The sequence below is a fragment of the Centrocercus urophasianus genome, unplaced genomic scaffold, assembly GCF_019232065.1.
Source record: "Centrocercus urophasianus isolate 14NV4802_14NV808 unplaced genomic scaffold, USGS_Curo_1.0 seq_13, whole genome shotgun sequence".
NCBI lineage: Eukaryota > Metazoa > Chordata > Aves > Galliformes > Phasianidae > Centrocercus > Centrocercus urophasianus.
The window spans coordinates 35,479,653-35,501,239 of NW_024884475.1; the positions used below are offsets into that span (position 1 = coordinate 35,479,653).

General features: G+C 39.8%; 1 protein-coding gene and 1 long non-coding RNA gene across 5 annotated transcripts in view; one reads left to right on the top strand and one right to left on the bottom strand.

Moving 5' to 3' along the window:
- Positions 1–554, top strand: part of LOC122156989 — a 57,330-nt gene extending 56,776 nt beyond the window's left edge. The window contains exon 4 of the long non-coding RNA XR_006167746.1: positions 228–554. This is a non-coding gene — a long non-coding RNA (uncharacterized LOC122156989). The remainder of the gene's footprint in view (positions 1–227) is intronic.
- Positions 1–21,587, bottom strand: part of PDE5A (phosphodiesterase 5A) — a 132,609-nt gene that overhangs the window by 44,306 nt on the left and 66,716 nt on the right. For 2 of the 4 annotated variants that reach the window (XM_042812312.1, XM_042812311.1), the window contains exons 1-3: positions 18,886–19,012; positions 3,298–3,880; positions 1,774–1,863 (exon numbers count right to left, since the gene is read on the bottom strand). In XM_042812312.1, the coding sequence (XP_042668246.1) occupies positions 1,774–1,863; positions 3,298–3,880; positions 18,886–18,989 (777 nt within the window). In that variant the 5' untranslated portion in view covers positions 18,990–19,012. Of the gene's footprint in view, positions 1–1,773; positions 1,864–3,297; positions 3,881–17,969; positions 18,094–18,885; positions 19,013–21,587 lie in introns of those variants that run through there. The other 2 variants (XM_042812313.1, XM_042812314.1) reach the window with 2 other exon arrangements.

Sequence of the window (21,587 nt, forward strand, 5' to 3'; positions counted from 1 at the left end):
GTACTGAAATAATATTTTAAACCAAAGTTTATGGTAGGTAAAGAAAGGAAATTCTGGTTGATCGTCTGGGTTAGCTAGAGTACGGTTCAACAGATCAGCTAAATTCAAGAGCTTAATCAGTTTATTTAATAATGTGACAGTCAGGGTGACATACTTCGTAAGAGGATTTGAAAAAATGGAAGAGCAAGGAAAAAGGTGGTTTAGTATCTTCAAAATAATCTTTGCAGAATTTGTTCTTGGAGTTTGAGGACTTTCAACTATCTGGAAACGATACATAGTCTGCAAAAACAAAGGAAATATGGGAGAGAAAATCTCCATCTTAAATCCCGGGTGCACTCTGTGAAGAGCCTTACGCTATGCAAGCATTCTAAGAACCGGTGATGTGGCTGAAGGCTATTACTTTCAGGATCAAATACCAAACAAAACAAAAAACAAACAGCAAAGAAATACAAACTATCTCCCCAGGTAAGAACATGGATCTTGCCTTTTTTTTCAATTCCAGTTTTATGCTTTCTTTATCTTTACTGAATTCATTCTTGAATATCTCAGCATAAGAAGACATTACAAGAATTTCATAATAAGAATTCTCCCTACTGCGAGAGCATCATATTCAAAGGGAGAACTTCTGTGATAATTAGCATCGATGGAAAATGCATGCAAGAGATCAACAAACAGAGACATTTTATTTTATAGTGATTTCACTTTAAGTTAGATGAACATTGTGTTTAACCCAATAGGCAGCTAAACACCATGCAGACATTTGCTCACTCCCCCCACAGTAGAGAGAATTGGAGAAAAACTAAAACTCATGGGTTGAGATAACAACAGCTTAATAGGATGGAAAAGGAAGGGAAACTATATATATAAATATAGAAAAATATAAGAAAATATATAAAGCCAGTGATGCACAGTGTAATTGCTCCCCACCCGCTGACCAATGCCCAGCCAGTCCCTGAGCAGCAGCAACTCCTGCTGGCCAACTCCCCCAAGTTTAACTGTCCAGCATGACGCCGCATGGTACGAGGCATCCTTTTGGCTGGTTTGGGTCACCTGCCCTGGTTCTTTTACCTCCCAGCTCCTTGTGCCCCAAAATCTTTTCTGGCAGCGCTGTGCAAGAAGCTGAAAAGACCTTGACTTAGTGTAAGCACTGCTCTGCCACAACTAAAATATCAGTGTGTTATCAACATTACTGTCATCCTAAATCCAAAACATAGACCCATACCAGCTACTAGGAAGAAAATTATCTCCCCCAAAGCAGGACAATAACTTAACAGAGATTTTTCTGAATTACATAAACACCACATGTTTTCAGCGCCTGGTCTTAAGCACTATGGTTCTAAATTTATTGTTAATGACCAGAGTTAACAGAATCTAAAAAATGTTTTAGACAATGATAAAAACAATTAGTGTCCTGTGATGAACATAATCTAGATACAATCCAAGTTGAAGCGCACTAACTCTTAACTGCAATCTGAGAGTGTGCTGATAAAGACCAATAAATATGCAGAGAATTTCAATGCTGACAGGAACAATCAATGGCACATCTAGAATTAAATATGTATATTCTACTTCTGCCTCTTGACAATTCCATTTGTCTTATATTACTGAGCTAGATAAGTAAAAATGGAAATCCAGGCAATCATAAGCACAAAGTCTTTTTTAAAAAGAGATAGTTTTATGCTGTAAGATAATGATTGACAGTTAAGAAAAGTTTAAAGAATTGGCATAGCAAGAAACTGTATTACAGAAAGTGATCCCAATTCTGCAACTTACCTCTTCCCTATGATTCTTTATTGGCATACAGAGAATACTCTGAGTCTTGTACCCTGTGATCTGGTCAACTTCTGCATTGAATCTTGGATCCTGATACAAGAGAAAAATATGATTATTTGAATACATGCCTTTTTAAAAGGTTGAAAAAGTTTGACATCTGAATTAACTGTTACATAGGATAGCAAAGGTTCCATTACTACTTAATAATCAAAGTTGTTATTAACTGTGTGTTCAAAGGGAAAAAAAAAGTGCATCATGAGTGCCAGTGGATAAATAGTAGCCAGACAGAGGAAAAACAAACAAACAAACAAAAAAAACCTGTCAGAAGAAGCCTTTCTTCAGTCTAGACCATCATTATAATTAATTTATGCATGTATCTCCAATGAAGCTTTTATCATCAAGCAGAAATTTCAGAAACATTCAGAAAGACGTGGCCACGGGAAAACAAAGTTTCATGAAGATGGCTGGTCTTTTTGTCTTACTCTGTTGCATCTTTTTTTTTTTTTCAGCTGAATGTTGTTATAAAGCCTTGATTTTTTTAAACCTCACTATCCATTTCTAAAGGGTGCTGTCTTTTCTCTGGCAATTTATTTCAAATTGAGCACAGTGACCCAAGTCAAGGAGAAACTTTTAAAATACAAGGATAAGTTAAGTCCCACTGTAATAATGTAATTAGCAAACGTTTTTTGAGTTCCTTGAAAATTAAAACAACACATGCAATCATTCTGCACTCCTTGTAGCTTCTGAAAAATACTACTTGGTAATGGTGCCCAATTCTATAACCATGCTCAGAGTAACCAAGACACGATTGATCGGAAGTGCACTGTGCATTTTTATCTCTGTATATTTGACTCAATCAATTAATTTAATACATTTCCATCACCCCTAAATTCAAAGCACAAAGTAAACATATCCAGAGATTCTGGAAATAAGTGATGTTCAGATGAGGTGTAAGAGAAGTCTTGTCCCACTGCTGGATTCCCTTCCTTTTCTTCATCTAGCCTTGTATTAAATTAGACAAATTATAGTCTTATTTTATTTGGAAGACTGCTATGCAGTTCAAACCCTCATCCTGGTCTTATTTCTTCCGCTCTTGCTCTTTATGCCTCAGATACAATCAAATCCTCAGAACTGTTTTCTGTTGTAAGACTGTAGTTTTGCAGACAATTACACTAATAATTTCATTCCTTTTGGTACAGAAACCTAAACATTTTCTTGTTCAAAGCTAGAAGTGCAAACAGTAATGTGCACATAAATGGTTAAGTCTGAAAATCAGACTGCTAATGACAAAGTTAAATAATTTATTTGGAAGTTATCATTCCAGTTGCATTAGTCATAGCTCCAAGTTTCTGTGTCTGTGTGTAATACATGTATTATAATTGGAAGTTTACTGTCTGCTTTCTATCTTTACTGGGGTATGTCAGTGTAGTCCAAATACATATACTAAAATGACAATATTACATCAGCTGGTAATATGGCTGCTTCTAGTTTCACAATAGTTCATGACAGGTCTTCTTGGTTTACCTCATATGCATTCTTGATGTTCAAAGGCTGGCCTGTAGCAGCTACGTGGCCCACGATGCCCTTGTTCCACTCCAGGCGAATGCAGTTATTTGAAGCTTCTTCCAGGGTGGAACCTTCAGCCACATCAAACAGCCTGCTTACAAGAAACTTCTCGTTAGAGCTATCCTCACAGACCAAGAACAAGGAATAGCGATCAGCAGCTATAAGCTCATGGATATGTAGGAAAATTTTATGGCAAAGTGCTGTGACATCCAAATGACTAGAAATGTCTTTCACAAGTTCTAAAAGCCTTGAGCACCGATCCCCTGCATTGGTCCCAGTCCTTGGAGATTGCAGAGGCATCTGTTCCTTCTTTTCAGAGCCAGAGAGGAAGCTTACTGCTCCTACCGAGTCCTTGACAAAAATCGGCCTCAAGGGTCTGTCAAATTCTGAAGCAGAGATTTTCCTTGCTGGTGTTCCAGAGTTGGTGGTCTCAGGGCAGGCAGGCTGGTGACAAGCACAGGATTCACTCTGAGACTTGGTCCCCTCCTTGCAGACAGGGATGGTATGAACTCTCTCAGCAAACCATGCATTAACCATTTCTCTGTAAAACAACAATAAAATATAGTAAACAGTGAAAGTTAAAAATCTTCAGGAACTAATATATTTGAAGAAGACACTGCAAAGAGGATAACTTTGAACGTTTTCATACAGCGAACATGAGTGCACCTTTAGAGCTCCTCTCTATCAATATTCTTCTATTTTAAGCAGTGCTTAGCCTATGTTAAGTCATACTGTTTTATCCTCCATAACAAGAAAACTCTTTCTCCTGGAAGGAAATACCTGAAAAGGCAGAGGAAGACTGCTTATTAAGTGGCTTTCAGAATATAGAAGATCAAAAGTTTACACTAATTTTGTGCTTGAAATTTATAATTTCAATTATTTATAAATGAAACTGAAAAATTTATACATTGATTTATAAAATGTATAAATGAAGACGAAACTTCTTGTTTTAATTCTACCTTTCTATCTTGATTTATCTGTATATCATCAATAACATAGTATACTTTTTCTTATCAGTGTAGTATGTACTCTAATATATTTCTTGTCCAAAATTTATTGGTTCCTTTTAATATGGGGCTTTTTATTTAATTCTCTCTGTAACAAGGCTTTCTCACAGCTCATGATCTGCTCACAGTAGAAGTAATTTTTTTCTGAATTACATAATGTTTGGTCTTATGAACAGCAAATATCTTATTAAAAAGTCTGATCTCCTGGAAATCTTTCATGGTGGTCATGTTTTAAATTTGGGATATTTTTTATTTGCTCAGCAGACCACAAGAATTTCAAGAGTGAAGCTGAATGAAACCATGGAAATTAATCAGGTTAGTCAGCTGCTGATAGGTTACAGGCATCAGCATGTGTTAAATATGTGGAGCATAGCACATGACCTTTCTTTTATTAATCTATGTTGTAGAATGCAACACCATAAGTTAGTTGCTAATTGCTAATTCAGATAAATGTAGCTGATTAAAACCTAAAATCCACCAGTCCTATATCTATTAGCAAGGAATCCACAATAGAAAACTTATCTGTCTTAACACTGAGTAGGTTTGAAAGAATTTCTCAGATTTTACAATTGTATACAACTCATAGGCCTCAGCTGCAGGCAAACATGCTATGAAAAAATAAAATGGCTTTGGAAATTGTGTGACATAGGAGCATGGGAGACAAAACTCTTTCCTGTACAAACTGTAGCTGAGTGGGAGAAGTCTAGTTGTCCTGACTCAAAATGTAAAAGCAGGCAGTGCCTTCCTTCTTACTTCAGCAGCAGGAATGAACCTCATTTTTTCCAGTTTGCTGTTTTCCAATGATCTCTTAGAAGAGATAAATTGGCAACATTCTTCACTTTCAGTCTCTGACGTATGTTCACGTATCAAATGACTTAACTGTCAGTACATGGAGTAATGATAATTAAAAATCAGGAATCAGTGCTCTAGTTTAGAAGGCAAGTGAAAAGTGAAATGTAGCCTATGACTAAGTCAAGCCCACACAGGGACAGTGGACTTTCTGGGCAAATTCAGTTAGGTCAAAATGACTGCATGCAAGCTGGTATAGAATCAGAGAATCAGAGAATGGCCTGGGTTGAAAAGGACCACAATGATCACCTAGTTTCAACCCCCTGCTACGTGCAGGGTCTCCGACCAGCAGACCAGGCTGCCCAGAGCCACATCCAGCCTGGCCTTGAATGCCTCCAGGGATGGGGCATCCGCAACCTCCTCGGGCAACCTGTTCCAGTGCATCACCACCCTCTGTGTGAAAAAATTGCTTTTAATATCTAACCTAAACCTCCCCTGTCTCAGTTTAAAACCATTCCCCCTTGTCCTATCACTATCCACCCTCGTAAACAACCGTTCCCTCTCCTGTTTATAAGCTCCTTTCAAGTATTGGAAGGCCACAGTGAGGTCTCCTTGAGCCTTCTGTTATCCAAGATAAACAAGCTCAGTTCCCTCAACCTTTCCTCATAGGAGAGGTGCTCCAGCCATCTGATCATCTTAGTAGCCCTCCTCTGGACCCACTCCAAGAGCTCCATGTCCTTCCTGTACTGGGAGCCCCAGGCCTAGATGCAGTGCTGCAGATGGGGCCTCACAAGAGCCAAGTACAGGGGGACAGTCATCTCCCTCTCCCTGCTGGCCACCTCTTTTTTAATGCAGCCCAGAACACAGTTGGGCATCCAGGCTGCAAGCGCACACTGCTGGCTCATGTCCAGCTTCTTGTCCTCCAGGACCAAGTCCTTCTCCGCAGGGCTGCTCTCAAGGAGATCTTACCCCAGTTTGTATAAATACCTGGAATTGCCCCAGCCTGAGTGCAACACCTTGCACTTTGTCCTGTTGAACCTTATTAGGTCCACAAGGGCCCACTTCTCCAGCCTGCCCAGGTCCCTCTGGATGGCTTCCCTTCCCTCCAGTGTGTCAACTGTACTGCTCAGCTTGGTGTCATCTGCAAACTTGCTGAAGGTGCACTCAATTTCATCATCTGTGTCATTGATGAAAATGCTGAAGAACATTGGTTCCAAGACCAACCCTTGGGGGACACCAGTTCTGACCAGCCTCCACCCAGACACAGAACCATTGATCATAGCCCTTTGGCTGAGACCAGCCAGCCAGCTCCTAATCCATTGAACAGTCCATCTTTTAAATCCATACCTCGCCAATTTAGAGAGAAGGATGTGGTATGAGACCATGTCAGAGGCTTTGCAGAAGGCTAGGTAGATGACATCCGTACCTTAAAGGCTGAATGTCCATTGTGGTCACATAGGACATTTGTGAATTTTCTGAAGATGAGAGCATTGAGTTTCACAGAATTATAGAACTGTTTGAGTTGGAAGGTACCTTAAAAGGTCATCTAGTCCAGCTCCCAACTCTTTAGTTGTAAGGGTGTTTGTCCAAAGCCACTAAATGAAAAATTGGATAGCATTAAGGCAGTGAGAGATTTGCCTCTGAGTTCCACAGGTCTAGGATTTCATTCCTTGTTTTTCCATTTTCCATAAAGCTCCTGAAAAAGTGCTTGCTATAGCAGTAATACACCTCAATCAACAGCTATTATAACTTTCCCAGCAATCTAAAGCTAATCCAATTATTGGAAACATTATGCCAATGAATACTATGAAATTCCGTTGTTATTCTGAGTGAATTTTGGTTCATTGCTTAGTTACTTAGTATTCAAGGACATAAACTATGTTTTTTTAAGTATATTAATAAAAATTACTGATCTTTTTTAATTAAAGCAGTAATCACCTCAAATATTTCTTTAAATGAAGAAACACAAGGAACATTTGATGTATTAATTAAGACTTCAATTTTAACAAGTTTACTTTATAGTACTTTACACAGCATAAATACTAAATGTAGGAGCTGTGACTATTTATTGCTGAAATACATAATATACATAAGGCAATATCACATTTGCAAAACCTATTTCAATGAGAATCAAAATAATGTAGCATTCATTCATTTTATAACATTTGAAATCTTCATTTTTAAACTGAATGAAAAAGCAGAATGAAAATCAGCAATGGCAATGACTAAAAATATCCTTAAGAAAGATAAAAACATAAATGGAAAAAATGTGTAAGTAAACCCAGTACAACTTCTAATTATAAGTGCTAATAACTTTTTATCATACATACTATGTTATATTTCCAGTTGGTTGGTTTTCTGTTGGTTTTTTTTGTTTGTTTGTTTATATGTTTTATTTTAATATTAATCTCCTCAAAAGAAGCAATTACTTCAAAATTGCTTTTGCATTCAAAATGGCTTCTTCTTACCAAAATTTAGCATATAGCACTAAGGCTTCAAGTAAGAATCTGAAAATATGAGCTGAGTACATTTAAAACACATTCAAACACAGGCAGATAAGTAGAGAATAATCAATAGTTTGAAAAGAAGTTTTGTGAGTTGAGCCAATTTCATGTTTGTGTGCTGACTTGATTTTTGGACACTGAGGACTGCCACTGGTGTAAAATAAGATTTATATCTGACTGTTTTAACTTAGTGTGAGATGGAGAGAGCATTCTTAAACTAGCCAGTGATTAGATATAGGAAGCTGTATGCTTTGTCTATGTGTGTTTTATTAATGGATTGGCATGAGTCCATCTATTGCACTGAGTGACAGCATTTTTTAGAGGAATCTGATTAACCACTTACTTATATATGAGAAATAGAGTATAAAATGCTATTATTTTGTTTAGCTCTCATTTACATTGAATCTACGCAGGTGCGCGTGTTGATATAAGGCAAAAAGCAGAGAAAGATTCAGGTATATCCTGTATGGAAAAGCAAAAACTAAAGCAGAATTTTGGTCTGTCTTGAAACTTGTCCTTTCATTTATTTTTGAGTGTTGTGTAATGATGTCCTCTGGCTTTAATAATGTAGCATGAATAATAAGTAAAACCAATTCCAAAAAAAAAAAAAAAAACCCATTCTGAATTCTAATACCAGTTCTCAAATTGTGGACATGAAATAATTTAGTTTTTACTTCTTTGGCTTTTTGCTCTGTAAAATAAGCGCTCTAATGTTTCTCTGTCTTCTGGAGGTTATTGAGGGATGTGGAACATAACTGTAAAACCTTTCTAGTGAAAGTAATTGCATTTCTTTAATAAGATCTGGCTACTTGTTAGCCATCTGCAGTACTTAGAAGTGCTTTGACACTGAACAGAACTGTATGTGGAGCTTCATAATTATGAGTAACATATTCCTCTACCCCTTAATGTCTCTTAGATGACATTCCAGTAGATGGCCAACACAGCATGCAGTTGTCAAAGAGCTCTGTAGGTTAACAGCAACAACAAAATCTTTACCTATACTTTTTAAACTTCAAAACTTTTTGAACTTCATACCATTTAGGCATTTTAGTTTAGGCAACAAGAAAGCTGTTCAAATTCAGATGGAATAAGAACAGTGTTTGCTGACCTTTTACTGAACACTGTTAACAAGGAAACTATTTAGCCCTTTTACACACAGTTATGGGTGGAAGAACAGATTTTCACATCAACCGATCTATTCTAGTTGTGTGTGGAATCTATGAGATGAAGTATTGAGAAGTGTTGACAATCTGTCCTATTTAAAAATGCATGAGAAAAAAATTTCTACAAATAACTATTTTCTCAGCAAAGAGCACAAGAGATCCAATACTAGACACATACTGAACCACAAGTGCTGTGACTGAATCGGAAATGAGTAACCAGTGTTACGTATGACCAAGATGCTATTTTGAAAGGACAACATGAAGAAAAAAACACCCTTGACTATTCTATTCACAGGAGCAGCCTTCAGTTAGCACTGTCATTGTTAAGAGCTGATAATAAGGATAGTGGTGAAAGTAAGCTTAGCAGTTACAGCACATTAGTCAGAAGGAGGTACTGAATTTTAGTGATCTATGCAGATTGTTAAAAGCATGCAGTGTTTCCATCACAGCAAAGCTTCAATCACTACAGACTGGGGAGTTAAGGATCTGCACTCCTTCATATGTGCAGCATACATCCCTTTATGCACTACAATCCTTGACCTTCCACTTGAGAAAGCTATGGTATACCCTAGAATTCATAAGCAGGAATAGTTCACTATGAAAAAAATAAATCCTTTAGTCACTTAAACCAGACAAACCTGGTCTTTCCTCTACAAAATATAAATTCAAAGGACCATGATAATACCGACTGCTGAATTTGGCAGGTGACTTCATTGAGCAGATGATAAATCTTGACATACATTTTTGAGAGAGGTAAAAAGCAAATGAAAGTACAGAGAAGATGAAATATTTGAAGAAAAAAAAAGAAAAGACTGTTGTGAGATTTGTGTGATTCTTCTCCCTATCATCACTTGTATCCAACTACATGTGTAAAATCTGTATTACATTATCCCTTGAGAACTTCAGAAACTTCAGAATACTTCAGACTCTCTGGCCCTGGTATGTTCAACTGTACAGAAAGTGAAACTGTCCTCAAAAGCAAGAGATTTTTAAGAGAAATAAACAAAACAAAAGAAAGAAAAAAAAAGAAAAAAGAAAATCAGAAGTTGAGCAAACAGAGACAGCTTGGTCATGCAGAAGAGAACACAAACCTGAAAGAACCTCAGCTGGCTTTATTTCCTGTGCCTTATCAATCAAACCATGCTGATCTAATTACTACTCTACTCACAGTCTAGGAATATAAAGTAATTTCTTCTACCCTTCTTTGCATCACTGTGCTTGTCTTCAGAATACTCAGTGTATTTCTCAAAACACCCACAACAACCAACAACAACAAAACGAACCTGCTAAAGAAGTGCAAAGAGTAACAGCCAAATGATAATTGCCTTGCACACCTATAACCATATTTAAGGCCATACAAACGTGACCATTAGGCAAGCATTAAGTATGTTTGGCGAAAAAGTGAAAAAACAGCACAAAAGTAATACTAAGAATCAACTATGATAGTATACTGCATCCTACCCATCTGGCACAAAAATGCATAATAATTACTGTACCACAAAAGGAATAAGTGCTGAGTGGATTTTAGTGAAATAACAAATAACAAATACATTTTCTCTGTTGCTCATAAATCTTCCAGATATACAACGTGATTTTTCAGGTGTGTTGAATGTTTTGCCAGTGTTGCATTCATAGAATCATAGAATCACCAAGGTTGGAAAAGACCTAAAAGATCATCCAGTCCAACTGTTCACCTATTCCCAATAGCTCCCACTAAACCATGTCCCTCAACACAACATCCAGCCTTTCCTTGAAAGAGTCAAACCAGCAGTTACTGATAACCTGCCTATCTTCATTTCAGCTGGGACAGTTTTTCTTCACAGTGTCTGGTATGATACTGCGCTTTGGTTTTAAAAGAAAAACAATGTTGATAATACACTGATGTTTCTAGTTGTTGCTGAGCAGTGCTGCATGGAGGCCGTTTCAGTTTTATGTTTCTCCTGCCATACTACCAATGACAGGGGGCCCAAGGAGCTGGGAGGAGACAGAATCAGGAGAGCTCATACTGACTGGCCAAAAGAATATTCCATACCGTATGACATCATGAGGAAGGAAAGTTTGAAAAGGGGTGGGAGTTCAGCTCTCTCACTTCCATTGCCTGGGGGCTATCTGGATATTGGTCAGCATCTGGGTAGCAATTGCTTGTGCATCACTTGTTGTATATGCTTGTGTACATATATATATATAGTATAGATATACTTGTCTGTCCTATCATCTTGTTCCTTTTCTCTATTTTAGTAAATGGTTTTATCTCAACCTGTGAGTCCTATCTACTTTGGTTATTATTTTTTATTATCTCCTCCATCCCACTGGGAAAGGGCAGAGTGAGCAAACAACTGTGTGGTGCTGAGCCACCTGCCAGGTTAAACCTTAACACTGCTTCAGGAAGGAACTGAATTCAAACTTGCCTACTATACATAGATCACTCTGAAAGTAATGCCTCCTATTTATTCCCGTACAACTACAAAGAACACAATAACATTACTTCTTAGAGCAAATTCTCAGCCACAAAACACTACCTTTCAACACAGTCACCACCATTAGCTGTGCATTTTTGCCAGTGATGAACAAGAGCCTGCATGCTGTGTTTTTAAAAATCTGCATGACTGTCTGGAATGTGGCATGTCTTTCATGTCAAAGTTTCCACTGCTGAAATGCACTACCCACTGTCTCACTGTGCTCACATCTACTGTTTCATCTCCTTAAACATTCAGCAAGCACTGATGAATATCTGTGGTTGCTATTTTTTTCACATAGTTCCACACCTTTGCTTCATGTGCACTTCCACATCTGATGCCACTTTGTTGGACTCATTTTGTGCTGCCATCTGGCACATGGAACAAAATGTAACAAACATTCAGCCTCTACTGCCACACTACCAACATCTGCCTCTGATGTCATGGGCCAGCATCATAAAATAGGACATATTACTTTCAGAATGCCAGCTTTTAGTTATCTTAATTCCTGTGGTCTAATCCTGCAAACGTTGAAGTCAACAATATTTCACAGCAAGCTTGTCTATTTTCTCAGTGGCTCTCCTGAAAATAACCACAAGATGTCTTCAAATTTCTTTCCTATGTCTTGACATAATTTAGACACAGAAATCATTTAAAGGGTTAACAACTTGAAATCTATTCAACATTAAAAAATAAGTTTGAAAACTACCACAAGTCACTTGGGAATTAAACTCGCCTTCCCATTTTCTTTCTGGTGTGTCCTATTTCACCATCATGTTTGATGTGTTTTTGTCTCCTTTCTAGCTATGGAAAGACTTAAATAAACTGTGCAAGGCCTCATTAGATGGAAGCATTAGAAGTGACTGTGAAAAAAGGTGTTTTCCCATTTACTGAAAATGTAAATTGCCAAGGACAATAATTGTTTTTCCTCAAACCCTTTCCAGTTGTGGTTACTAAAGATGCCGTTTCTAACAGTGGTAGGCAAACAGTGTTTTTGAAGACAAAGTATAACTTGAAGTTGATGTCAATTTTTTTGGCACAACTTGTTCAAATATACAGACTTACATTTAATGTTAAACATGTAAGTGGTCCAACTGATTTCTGTTTGAATACAGATCTAAATGAAGAACTCTGAATCATGATTCAAACCACACTCATGCAAGAGAAATAACCACTTTCTAGAAAAATGAAATAGTATAAATCTTGTCTGATGCTCCTGTAATTTTTAAAGTAGGAGACAGAAGTTGATTTATTACTTCAAGCATAAGTATTAGAAACGGGAAACTCATTAACAGCCAATTCTTATATATTTTCAAGTATTTTTTTAAAGGACTGCAAGCTTAGTGTTTCACAAGAATAGCTATCTTATATATGGACTTCCTAATCACAGTATAAAGACAGAGAAAATCCTCAGAGGTTGAAGGTCATATGCTAAAATGTGACCCTTAATTTCCCCTCCAAATGTTTACTTCTCATTCCAGGCTCAAAAATTTTAAAAATATCTATGGAGCCACTTATTTAGTTCTGGAAAGCAGTAGCACAATACCAATGACGAAAAGTTAAGTTCACACCTGCCCAGCAAATTTCCATAAGTTTCCACCACTTCCCTTCCACTTAAAATCCCAAAATAGGGGTTTAAGTAAGACTTAAGTGGAGCACAGACTTTGGGCTGGCCCTCTGTTCTGGGGCGAGTTCACCATAATGCACAAATAAATGGGAAAATATATATATTTCACTAAGCAAATATATTTTGTGGCTATATTTTCAGTGCCAGACCTAATGTGAAATTACAACTTCACAAGGGCCATTTGAGAAGGGTTTCTTTTCTGGCACTTTGTAAATAGTTCCTTTTGTATTTAATGCCTTTTTTTTTTTTTTTTTTTTTTTAAGTAAATCATATAAGTCAAGAAACATTCCATATAAATTTATCTATGCTTCTTTGCCAGAGAAAGACTTGTATTCTGTGATTTTATTCATTATATTTGTTCATTTAATCATGACAAAAGCAAAATGCTTCCTCTTTTCTACTGAAAATGAAAACAAGTTGTAGCATATTAATTCAAGTCTAGAATGTGCTGTCTACACTGGCTTTGCTTTTATTTTGAATCTGGATCACATATTCCCACACAGTTCATCTTTAATCTAGCATTCAAATAAACATAAATGTAGTCTTTAATATTTAAATGTGCTTCCTTTGATCTGATGACATCATAGGTGGTGTGTCATGATTTTAATACTTGTTTGTTAGCTAGCACAATTTCTATACCATACGGATAAAAGCATTTAACTACTTTGTCTCCCAGAAAGGCAACGTATACCTCAACTCAGTGTTTCTTCCTAGTTGCCATAAATCTAGACACCATTTTCTAAATTTATCCTATTAACAGCAGTAAGAATAGAAAAGAGTTTCATATGCCCACTCGTGTTATCACAAATACTGTAAGTTATCCTGAAACAAAAGAAAGCAGAAAGATGTAAACTAAAAGTTGTTAACCACATTTTATTTCTACCTGGTCTCTAAGGCTCACCAATTGTATTTTAATTAATGTGTAGTGATTGCCTGTTCATTTCTCATCTAGGGCAAAAAATAAGTAGTAAAAGCATATTCTCCTTGCAGATGCTTCATGCTATCTGCTGGTTAGTTTATCTGAGTGGGATTTGAGATTGTAGCTTTAGAGGGATTAAAGTTATAAATTGCTAGTAAGTGATTTCTAACTGTTTCTCAAATGATGTTTTCCTCAGTCTACAGAATTTGCTGCTTTAGACATTGTTTCCAAAATACTCAGGCACAGACCTAACTTTACTTCCAAGAATAAATGCCAAAAATACTTAATCACATTTACAACTTCATTAATGTGGATAACATTCCTAATGCTTCCTGAATGCTTTTTGAGTCAGGAGGTTAAAATATTTTGGGATGATCTTAATACTTGCAGTTATCAAGAAAGGCAAAAGGATTTGAAGACTATTTATAATTGAGACAACTATGGAGATCCTAAAACTTACAAGAAAGCTTTCCAAGTTTTCACAGAAATGATTTTTTTTCTGCACATCTTTCTCAGAAAAGCTCTGTAAGCATGTAATAAAAGTAAGTGGGAGAAAATATTCTGATCCCTGTATTAACACCTCTGCTTCCTGTGGCTTTCAAGCCATGGTCCACAGAATCAGTGGGTCTGCAGTCCTCTTGTAAATGCTTCAGATCAAATTACTTGGAAAAGCAAGTCTGCTTTCAGCATACCTGAACAATCTGTATAGGATTCTGCGCCTCTACGGGGAAACTGTACAGGGTCCTTCAATCAGAGAGCTTTAGAAACCACTGCCTATTTTCCATGGTCACAGTAGGTTTAAGAATGGCTCATACTTGTATGTTCTTAGAAAAAAACTACTGACATATGAAAGAATACTAATCCTAAGAAATAGGCCAAAACACATTTCAGTGCAGAAAATTTTATATAGCTCTATCTGTGATAATCTGAATTGTCATATAGTTGCTCTAAAAATTCATTTCTTTTCAATTAAAAAAATTAAGCAATTTACCAAAGTAATAGCATAATGACTGATAATCTTTATGAGATTAAGCATCAGATATCCAGCTCAAGAGGGAATGAGATGCCCTCTAGACAGAGCGATTAGAAGGCAAACATACCTGCCTGCCAGGCAGCATACCACAAACTGTCCACCAACTATCAAGAAGAAAAAAACCAAAACTGTACTTACTTTCAAAGTAATAAACGTAATTGATATTTTCAAATTGTGCAATCTCTGAATTCCAGCAAAGTGCAGGTTCCCAGTAGATACCACTTCTGGAAGTGCCATGCTGTTAAGGACCTTTATTTTTCCAAAAAACAACTCCACCTTAATTCATTTGTAAGTATTTTCTAACCTTGCTTAATAAGCCAAGATGTATTTATAACAAAATAACCTATTTCCAGTGAAAAGCATACTTGGTTTAATAATTTATATCCACATACCACACATTTCGGAAGCCTGATAAAAACTGTCTGGAACAATGCCTCTAACCAAGAGAAGAATTTTTACACTGGTTGTTTTGGCAGTCCGCTGTTTGGGATCGCTAAGAGAACTGAAAGAGAATCACTCTTGTATTTGTAAGAGAAGGGACAAATATAAGTCATAGATGCAGAAGTATTCCACAGAGAGATGGAATACATATCAAGTTTGAGCATGACAATGCATGGATCGTTTTTTAAGGGAATGTAAAATGATAAATCTTAGGAAGATGAAAAGGGCAATGGATTCGGCCATAAAAGCCATTCAGTTTTCTGACAATAACATCTAATTATACTTAATAGCTTCCAAGTGCTACAGAGAGCTTTTAACAACAGTGTAGGGAAACACAAGGCAGTCTAAAAGTAGCTTTACTTGAAAACTTTTCTGCTTTCTAGGAAGCGAACATGTGCTATGCAATTCTAGAGCTTTGAAAGGAAAAAATAGCAAAAAAGGAAGGAATAAAATAAATTGCTTAAATGTAGTAGCACCCAGGCATTTAGGAAGTCTTGAACCCTAGGTGTGCAGTAAGACACTCTCTGTCCAGCAGGTTTGCCAGCCAGAAGACTGAGTCCCTAAGTGAACCAAATTCGTGTCTGATTAAACTTCTCTGAGAGTGCTGATGACATACTTCCCCTTTGCTGATCTGCACTTTGATCACACTGTAACACTTGGTGCATAATAGCTATTTATGTCATCTCTATATATCACTTATCTCCCTGGTGCAAAATAGAGTAATAAATAGGTGATTCTGTAGCTTCCTACTCGTGGGATCAGAGTTTGTTCACATACTGGAAGCAGGGATAAATGTAAAGCTATTAAGCTGTATCACATATTTGTGAGATTGGAATCTTGTGCTGCACAGGTGGAAGCTGATCATCATAGCTTTAGAACAGAATTTGTCAAAGCATGAATATACTGGCTTATGCAACTCCCATACTTAAAAAATAAAATCAGCAGCGTAAAATTACTCTTTATTTTATCTGATTCAAAGCCAATTATTGTCATTAGAAAGGTCTTGTGTAATAAATGGTTGAGCTGGTGATCTGTGTACAAATACTTGAAAAACAGATACAGAAAATTTTGTCAGAAGCAATCATGCCTCACAGTGTGAAGTGGAATGTGCCTCTGTGCTCTGTGAGAGACCAAGCTAACATCTAGCTCTGCTGCTTTCAGGACCTGTGAGGAATTTGCATATCATGAAGCAAAACAAAACAAAAAGAGAGAAGTAAATTAAGATTGGAAAACAGTCAAATTAGGCTCAATGAACGTTTTTTGGCTTGACAGAATAAGCCACTTTACTGCTAAGTAACCAAAGCACTCACAGCACAGCCAGTTCCTGTTGTCGTACAAAGATTCAACTAACACAAAGCATAACATTACACATCAGGGTGTTTCTTTTCAAGTTCTAACACATCACAACAATACAGAACGTTAAACCTTTTTATCAAAAGAAATCAATTCTATCAGACTGCTCAGGTGTACAGGACAGCAGTTAGCATAAAATCTGGACCACCATGCAGTTGGGTAACTCATAACTTGTCTCATCAAATCCAAGCTGTTTTATGAAAGAGGTATTCCTTATTAAATATTTATAGCTTGCTACTTAGACAGTAAGTAAAAGACAAAAGCAAACCAAAACATTCCATGCAAAGCAACAGAGAAGACAGTTTTGAAACTAAAGCAATGTTTCCATCACAGTAAAACATCACGGAATTATCGCCAAGCAAGATCTCCAAGTCAACAGCTTTTCTGCAAAACCTTCTCTAAATGCAGAGGCATTGCTGTCACCAAGACATGCCTGAATGGTATTTTGCAAACTACTGCCTGTTTCAGACTCACACAAACACAAAGCTGTGCTTCAGCAGAAAAAAACCAAAAGGACTAACCAAACCTCTCCGTGGGGAAAACAAATCTGACACAGCGGTTACTATTAATTAACATTCTTATTTGTTCAATACTACTTCCAGTTTCCAAAGGAAGTGTGACATGCTGAACTAATAAAATGCTACTTCTCAAAGCTGCTAACCTCCTATTTCCTGGGCAAACAAGCTACCCTTCGGTTCCATACCATGCACTAGTGTTCAGCAGAGCAGCAAAGTTAACTGCATCCATCAGTTACAGCTATGCACAGCCTTTTTTAAAAAAATTCAATACCTTAAAGACCTTTTTAAAGGCGTTTTCATTACTTTTCTGCAAAATGAACCTAAGGAAGAAGCAGCAGCAGAAAAAAGGGACTGTGTGACAGATGGTCACCAGAAAGCAGGCGACCCCTGAAGCTTTCTAGCTTGCTGTGAGTCAATTATTAATGGGGATTTCTCTTCTTACCGCCCCATCCCATGCAGAGAGGAGCGGCAGCAAAGCCTTCCTCAGAACGCATCCATCCCCGCTAAGTGACTTGCGAAAGAAGCAAATCGGCAGCGGTGAGCAGATGGTGCAAAGCTCAGGAACAGGAGAGGAGACGAGAGGAGAAGTAAGCCCGCGGAGATGGCGTGTCCGAGGCACAGAGCGCAGGACTTACTGACCCGAGCTCTCCACTGGGATGTACCGTGGGAGCTGCAGATCGCCTGTGCTCTGCATCCCCACCGCTTTGTTTATCGGAAAATATTCAAAATGGAAACCTGACTCCACTTCTAAAAATAGCTGAATTTACTGAGTTTCAACTTGAAGTCCCACTGCTGAAGTGTGACAACGGTACGTAAATACCTCGTCTTATCTCCAAAAGGCAGCATGTCAAGCCACTGGGGGAAAGCCTAGACGAGCTCTTCGGGTCTTTACATTAGCTCTTCGCAAAAATAAAGCAAAACCCAATAAAAATAAAGAGGACAGAGCAGGGCAGTGAAGAGCAACCACCGCGAGCGCTCAGCCGCGGGGAACTCGCCGCTCTGCCCGCCCCGGGCCGCAGCCCCGCTCCGCTCTGCCCCCTGCCGGGCTGCGCGGCGCCGCTCCCTCCCCCGCTTTGCCGGCCGCCCCGGCCCGGCCGGACTCGGCGCTGCGGGGCCGCGGAACCCGCCGCAGGAGCCTCGGATGCCCGTCCGCGGCTCTCGGCTCCCGCGCCGCTTAGCCCCGCGCTCTCCGTCGGGACGTCAGAAAAACTGAGGAGCTCGCGGGTCGAGCAGCACTTTGTTTTGGGAGGACCGAGTCGTGGCACGCCCTCCCCCCACCCGCTCCGAGAAGACATTATTGTGAGGTTCCCGCGTATTTCTGTCCAATTCGCAGGGCAAGGAGAAGTGTATCGCCCGCCGCTCTCGAGAAGTTGAGCGAACCCGTTTGGGAACAGCCCCAGCAACGCGCGACTAAAGCGGGGCTGCGGGCAGAGCCCGGCGCTGGGACAGCTCCTTGTGTCGGAGGGTACCGCCGCTCCGCACGGCCCCGTACGGCCGTAGGCGGCCGGGAGAGCGGGAGGAACCGGAGCCGGAGCCGGAGCCGGGCAGCACCCGCCCGGGAACGGCGGTGGCAGCGAGACGGAGCCGCTCCTGCCTGGCTTCAGCTTGGGCTCCTTCGAGGGTGGGGGTGGGGGAACGGCTTTTTCGTTTTCTTCGGAAGCAGCGAAGGGAAACCGAACAGCGACCTTTTGCCGGCAGGGAAGGATCTGTCCCTCTCTGCCGCCTCCCAGCCTTACCTTGTGGCTTTCCTGACAAAGTAGGAGTGGGTGAAGTCGCAGTGATCGTCCAGCCACGCTTCCACCGCTTCCTGCTCAGGCGAGGGGTGGCAGCTGCGCTCCATGCTCCGCTCCGCGGCTGCTCTGCCTCCTCTCCCGGCCGCCGCCGCCGCTTCCCCTGTGAGCGGGGCCGGGGGCGAGGGGCTCCCCCCCTTTCCTCCCTTCCTTTCCCTGCCGCCGGGGCTCACGGCCTGCCGGAGCCGGTTCCCAGGTGCTCGCCCGGCTCGGGCGGCAGGAAGCCCGCGTTCGGTCCCGGCCCCGCCGCCGCACCTCAGCGCATCCCCGGCCGCGGCAGGCAGCCGGCTCCACCTCCCGCAGCGCCCCGGGGGGCTGCCGCGCCCCCGCCCCGCCCGGCTCTGCTCGGAACGGCCGCAGAGCACCGGCGGCAGCCCCCCGGCTCGGGCTGGCGATGCCCGGCGCTGGGGAGGGCGAAGGAGGCGTTTGTGTGCGCCGGGAGTGCTGCGGGACGGATGGGCCGGGCGGTCCGGGCGGGCAAGGGAAAAGCGCAAAGAGATGTAAAAGTAAGTCGTTCTCTGTGAGTCTGGCAAAGGAACCCCCCTTCAGTTTTTCTCCTTTCAAGATATGGCCTGCTTAAGCCTGCTTGAAAAAGTGGGAAAATAGAAGCCGCCTCGCAGTGTTTCACGGTTGGGTGTCAGCGTGAATACGAGTAGGAAAGCCCTGGCTTTTCGATCTTTCATCCAAAAACCCTACAGTGAGGCTTTTAAATCCGTTTGAGACCTTGAATGGACACAGCCTAGCTCTGAAGATGCTCCAGACTCACGACTGCTTTTTTTTTTTTTTTCTTTCTCTACTATTGGAAAGCAGCATTGAAAACCTGGGTTAATGCCAAGCATCACTTTTATGTCTCATAGTTCCACTCTGTGCTAAACATGTGCACACATAGTAATTTACCAACTGCATTCACAAAAGAGTGTACGCAAAATAGAATGTGTGTATATTGTTTCCTGTGTCATCTATGTACATAAAGTGTCTCTGAAAGCAAGACATCAATAATGAATAGCAGCATGTTTCTGTGGAAAAGAATCTTTGGGATCTTTAAAATGATTGTCTGATACAGTAAATTGAGAAAGGCTGTGAATTTGTGTGCCCCTCTTAAAGCCTCTCAGTGTACTTCAGATGGAGGTGCACTTCAGATGGAGTACAGAGCCCCACACACCTCTGCAATACTCTGCAGTGCTTCAAGAGCCTTGCCTCCAGCTCCTGGCAGAAGAAGTGGAATTCTGCAGTGTGAGCAGAGGCTGCAGCAGGAACTTCACAGCAAAGCGACTGAGAACCTGTCTGTGAGCTTGGGGCAAACTGTTTTCTTCTTTGTCTTTGTGTAACAGCTGTCTTCTGGCTGTAATTTGTGTAATATGAGGCACACTGAAAGGGAAGGTTTACATCAACCTTATATCCTTATAATTCAACTTGGAAAACAAATCTCAGAAGCGCACATGGTGACCAAAGTGTGAAGATAAAGTATAAACTGGTTAAGACATGCTGCAAAAGTCAAGCCACTATTCAAAGCAAAGAGGAATCTTTCAACGGGGAAATTCAGAATGCAGTAAACCACAGAAGCAGACAACATGGCAATAAAGGAGCGTGGTGTTTAGTGTCAAAACATGAAAAGTATGATCTGTTAGAAAAAAAATAAACTTGTCATGTAACTCATAGATTATGTATTTAACTGTTTCATCCAGAAAAGGGGCTTGAGGATACATTAGACATGGCAATATTTTTTTTTCTGAGCTGGGCAAAGCTTTCAGAGAACAACGTTATGTTAGAATGCTTAAGAAATACAAGAGAAATATAAAATATACAGTTATCAAATACAGACTTCATAAATATCAGAAAGCTTTTCCCTGAATGATCTCGTATAGGATACTGATCACAGTCCTGCACATCCTGTCCCCAAAAACTATTGCAGAATTATCACAGTTGATCTAGAGGGGAAATCCAGAACTGACCAAACAGATGGAAATCTCTTTTCTATAAAGAGAGAAAAAGAGATTTTTTGTGAAAGGATGAATGCAAATATATAATTTCATTCCTGGTATTTAAAATACAATAGGATTTGCTCTGTGTCTCACTGGAGAATAACAAGATAATAGTCAACAAAATTATGTCGGCTGCAATATGTACCATCTCATTTCATATAATTACAGGTAAATATGCATTTATACTGTAGCAAGATTCAGTAAACACCAGACAAGAATAAATAAGCATTGTGCTGAGCTCTGTAAACAGTAGTGTTAAAGTCTAGGCTTAATAATGATAATCGTAGAACGGGTTGGTTGAAAGTCACCTTAAAGGTCACCTAGTTCCAACAATAATATTAAAGTCCAGGCTTGCTGAGGAGTGAGAGTACAGCATCCCTGCTCATGCCGCGAGGTACTGGGACCCTGGGCAAAGCTTCTTGGAATGTGGACAGCTGCCCAGAATGGGAGAATGTGCATTTGACTTTGTACCAAAGGAGGGGAAGTTGGGCAGGGCTGCAGTGCACTTTGCTCCAGGCTGACAGCCACTCAGTTAGCCATCCTACAGATATGAATCAGTGAAGCTAATGCATCCTGTGAATTCAGTGGTAAAACATCAGTTCAAATACTGCTACCCAAGCAAAGAATTGTGTAGTCTCTCCCAAAATAAATCATAAAACTGGAGAT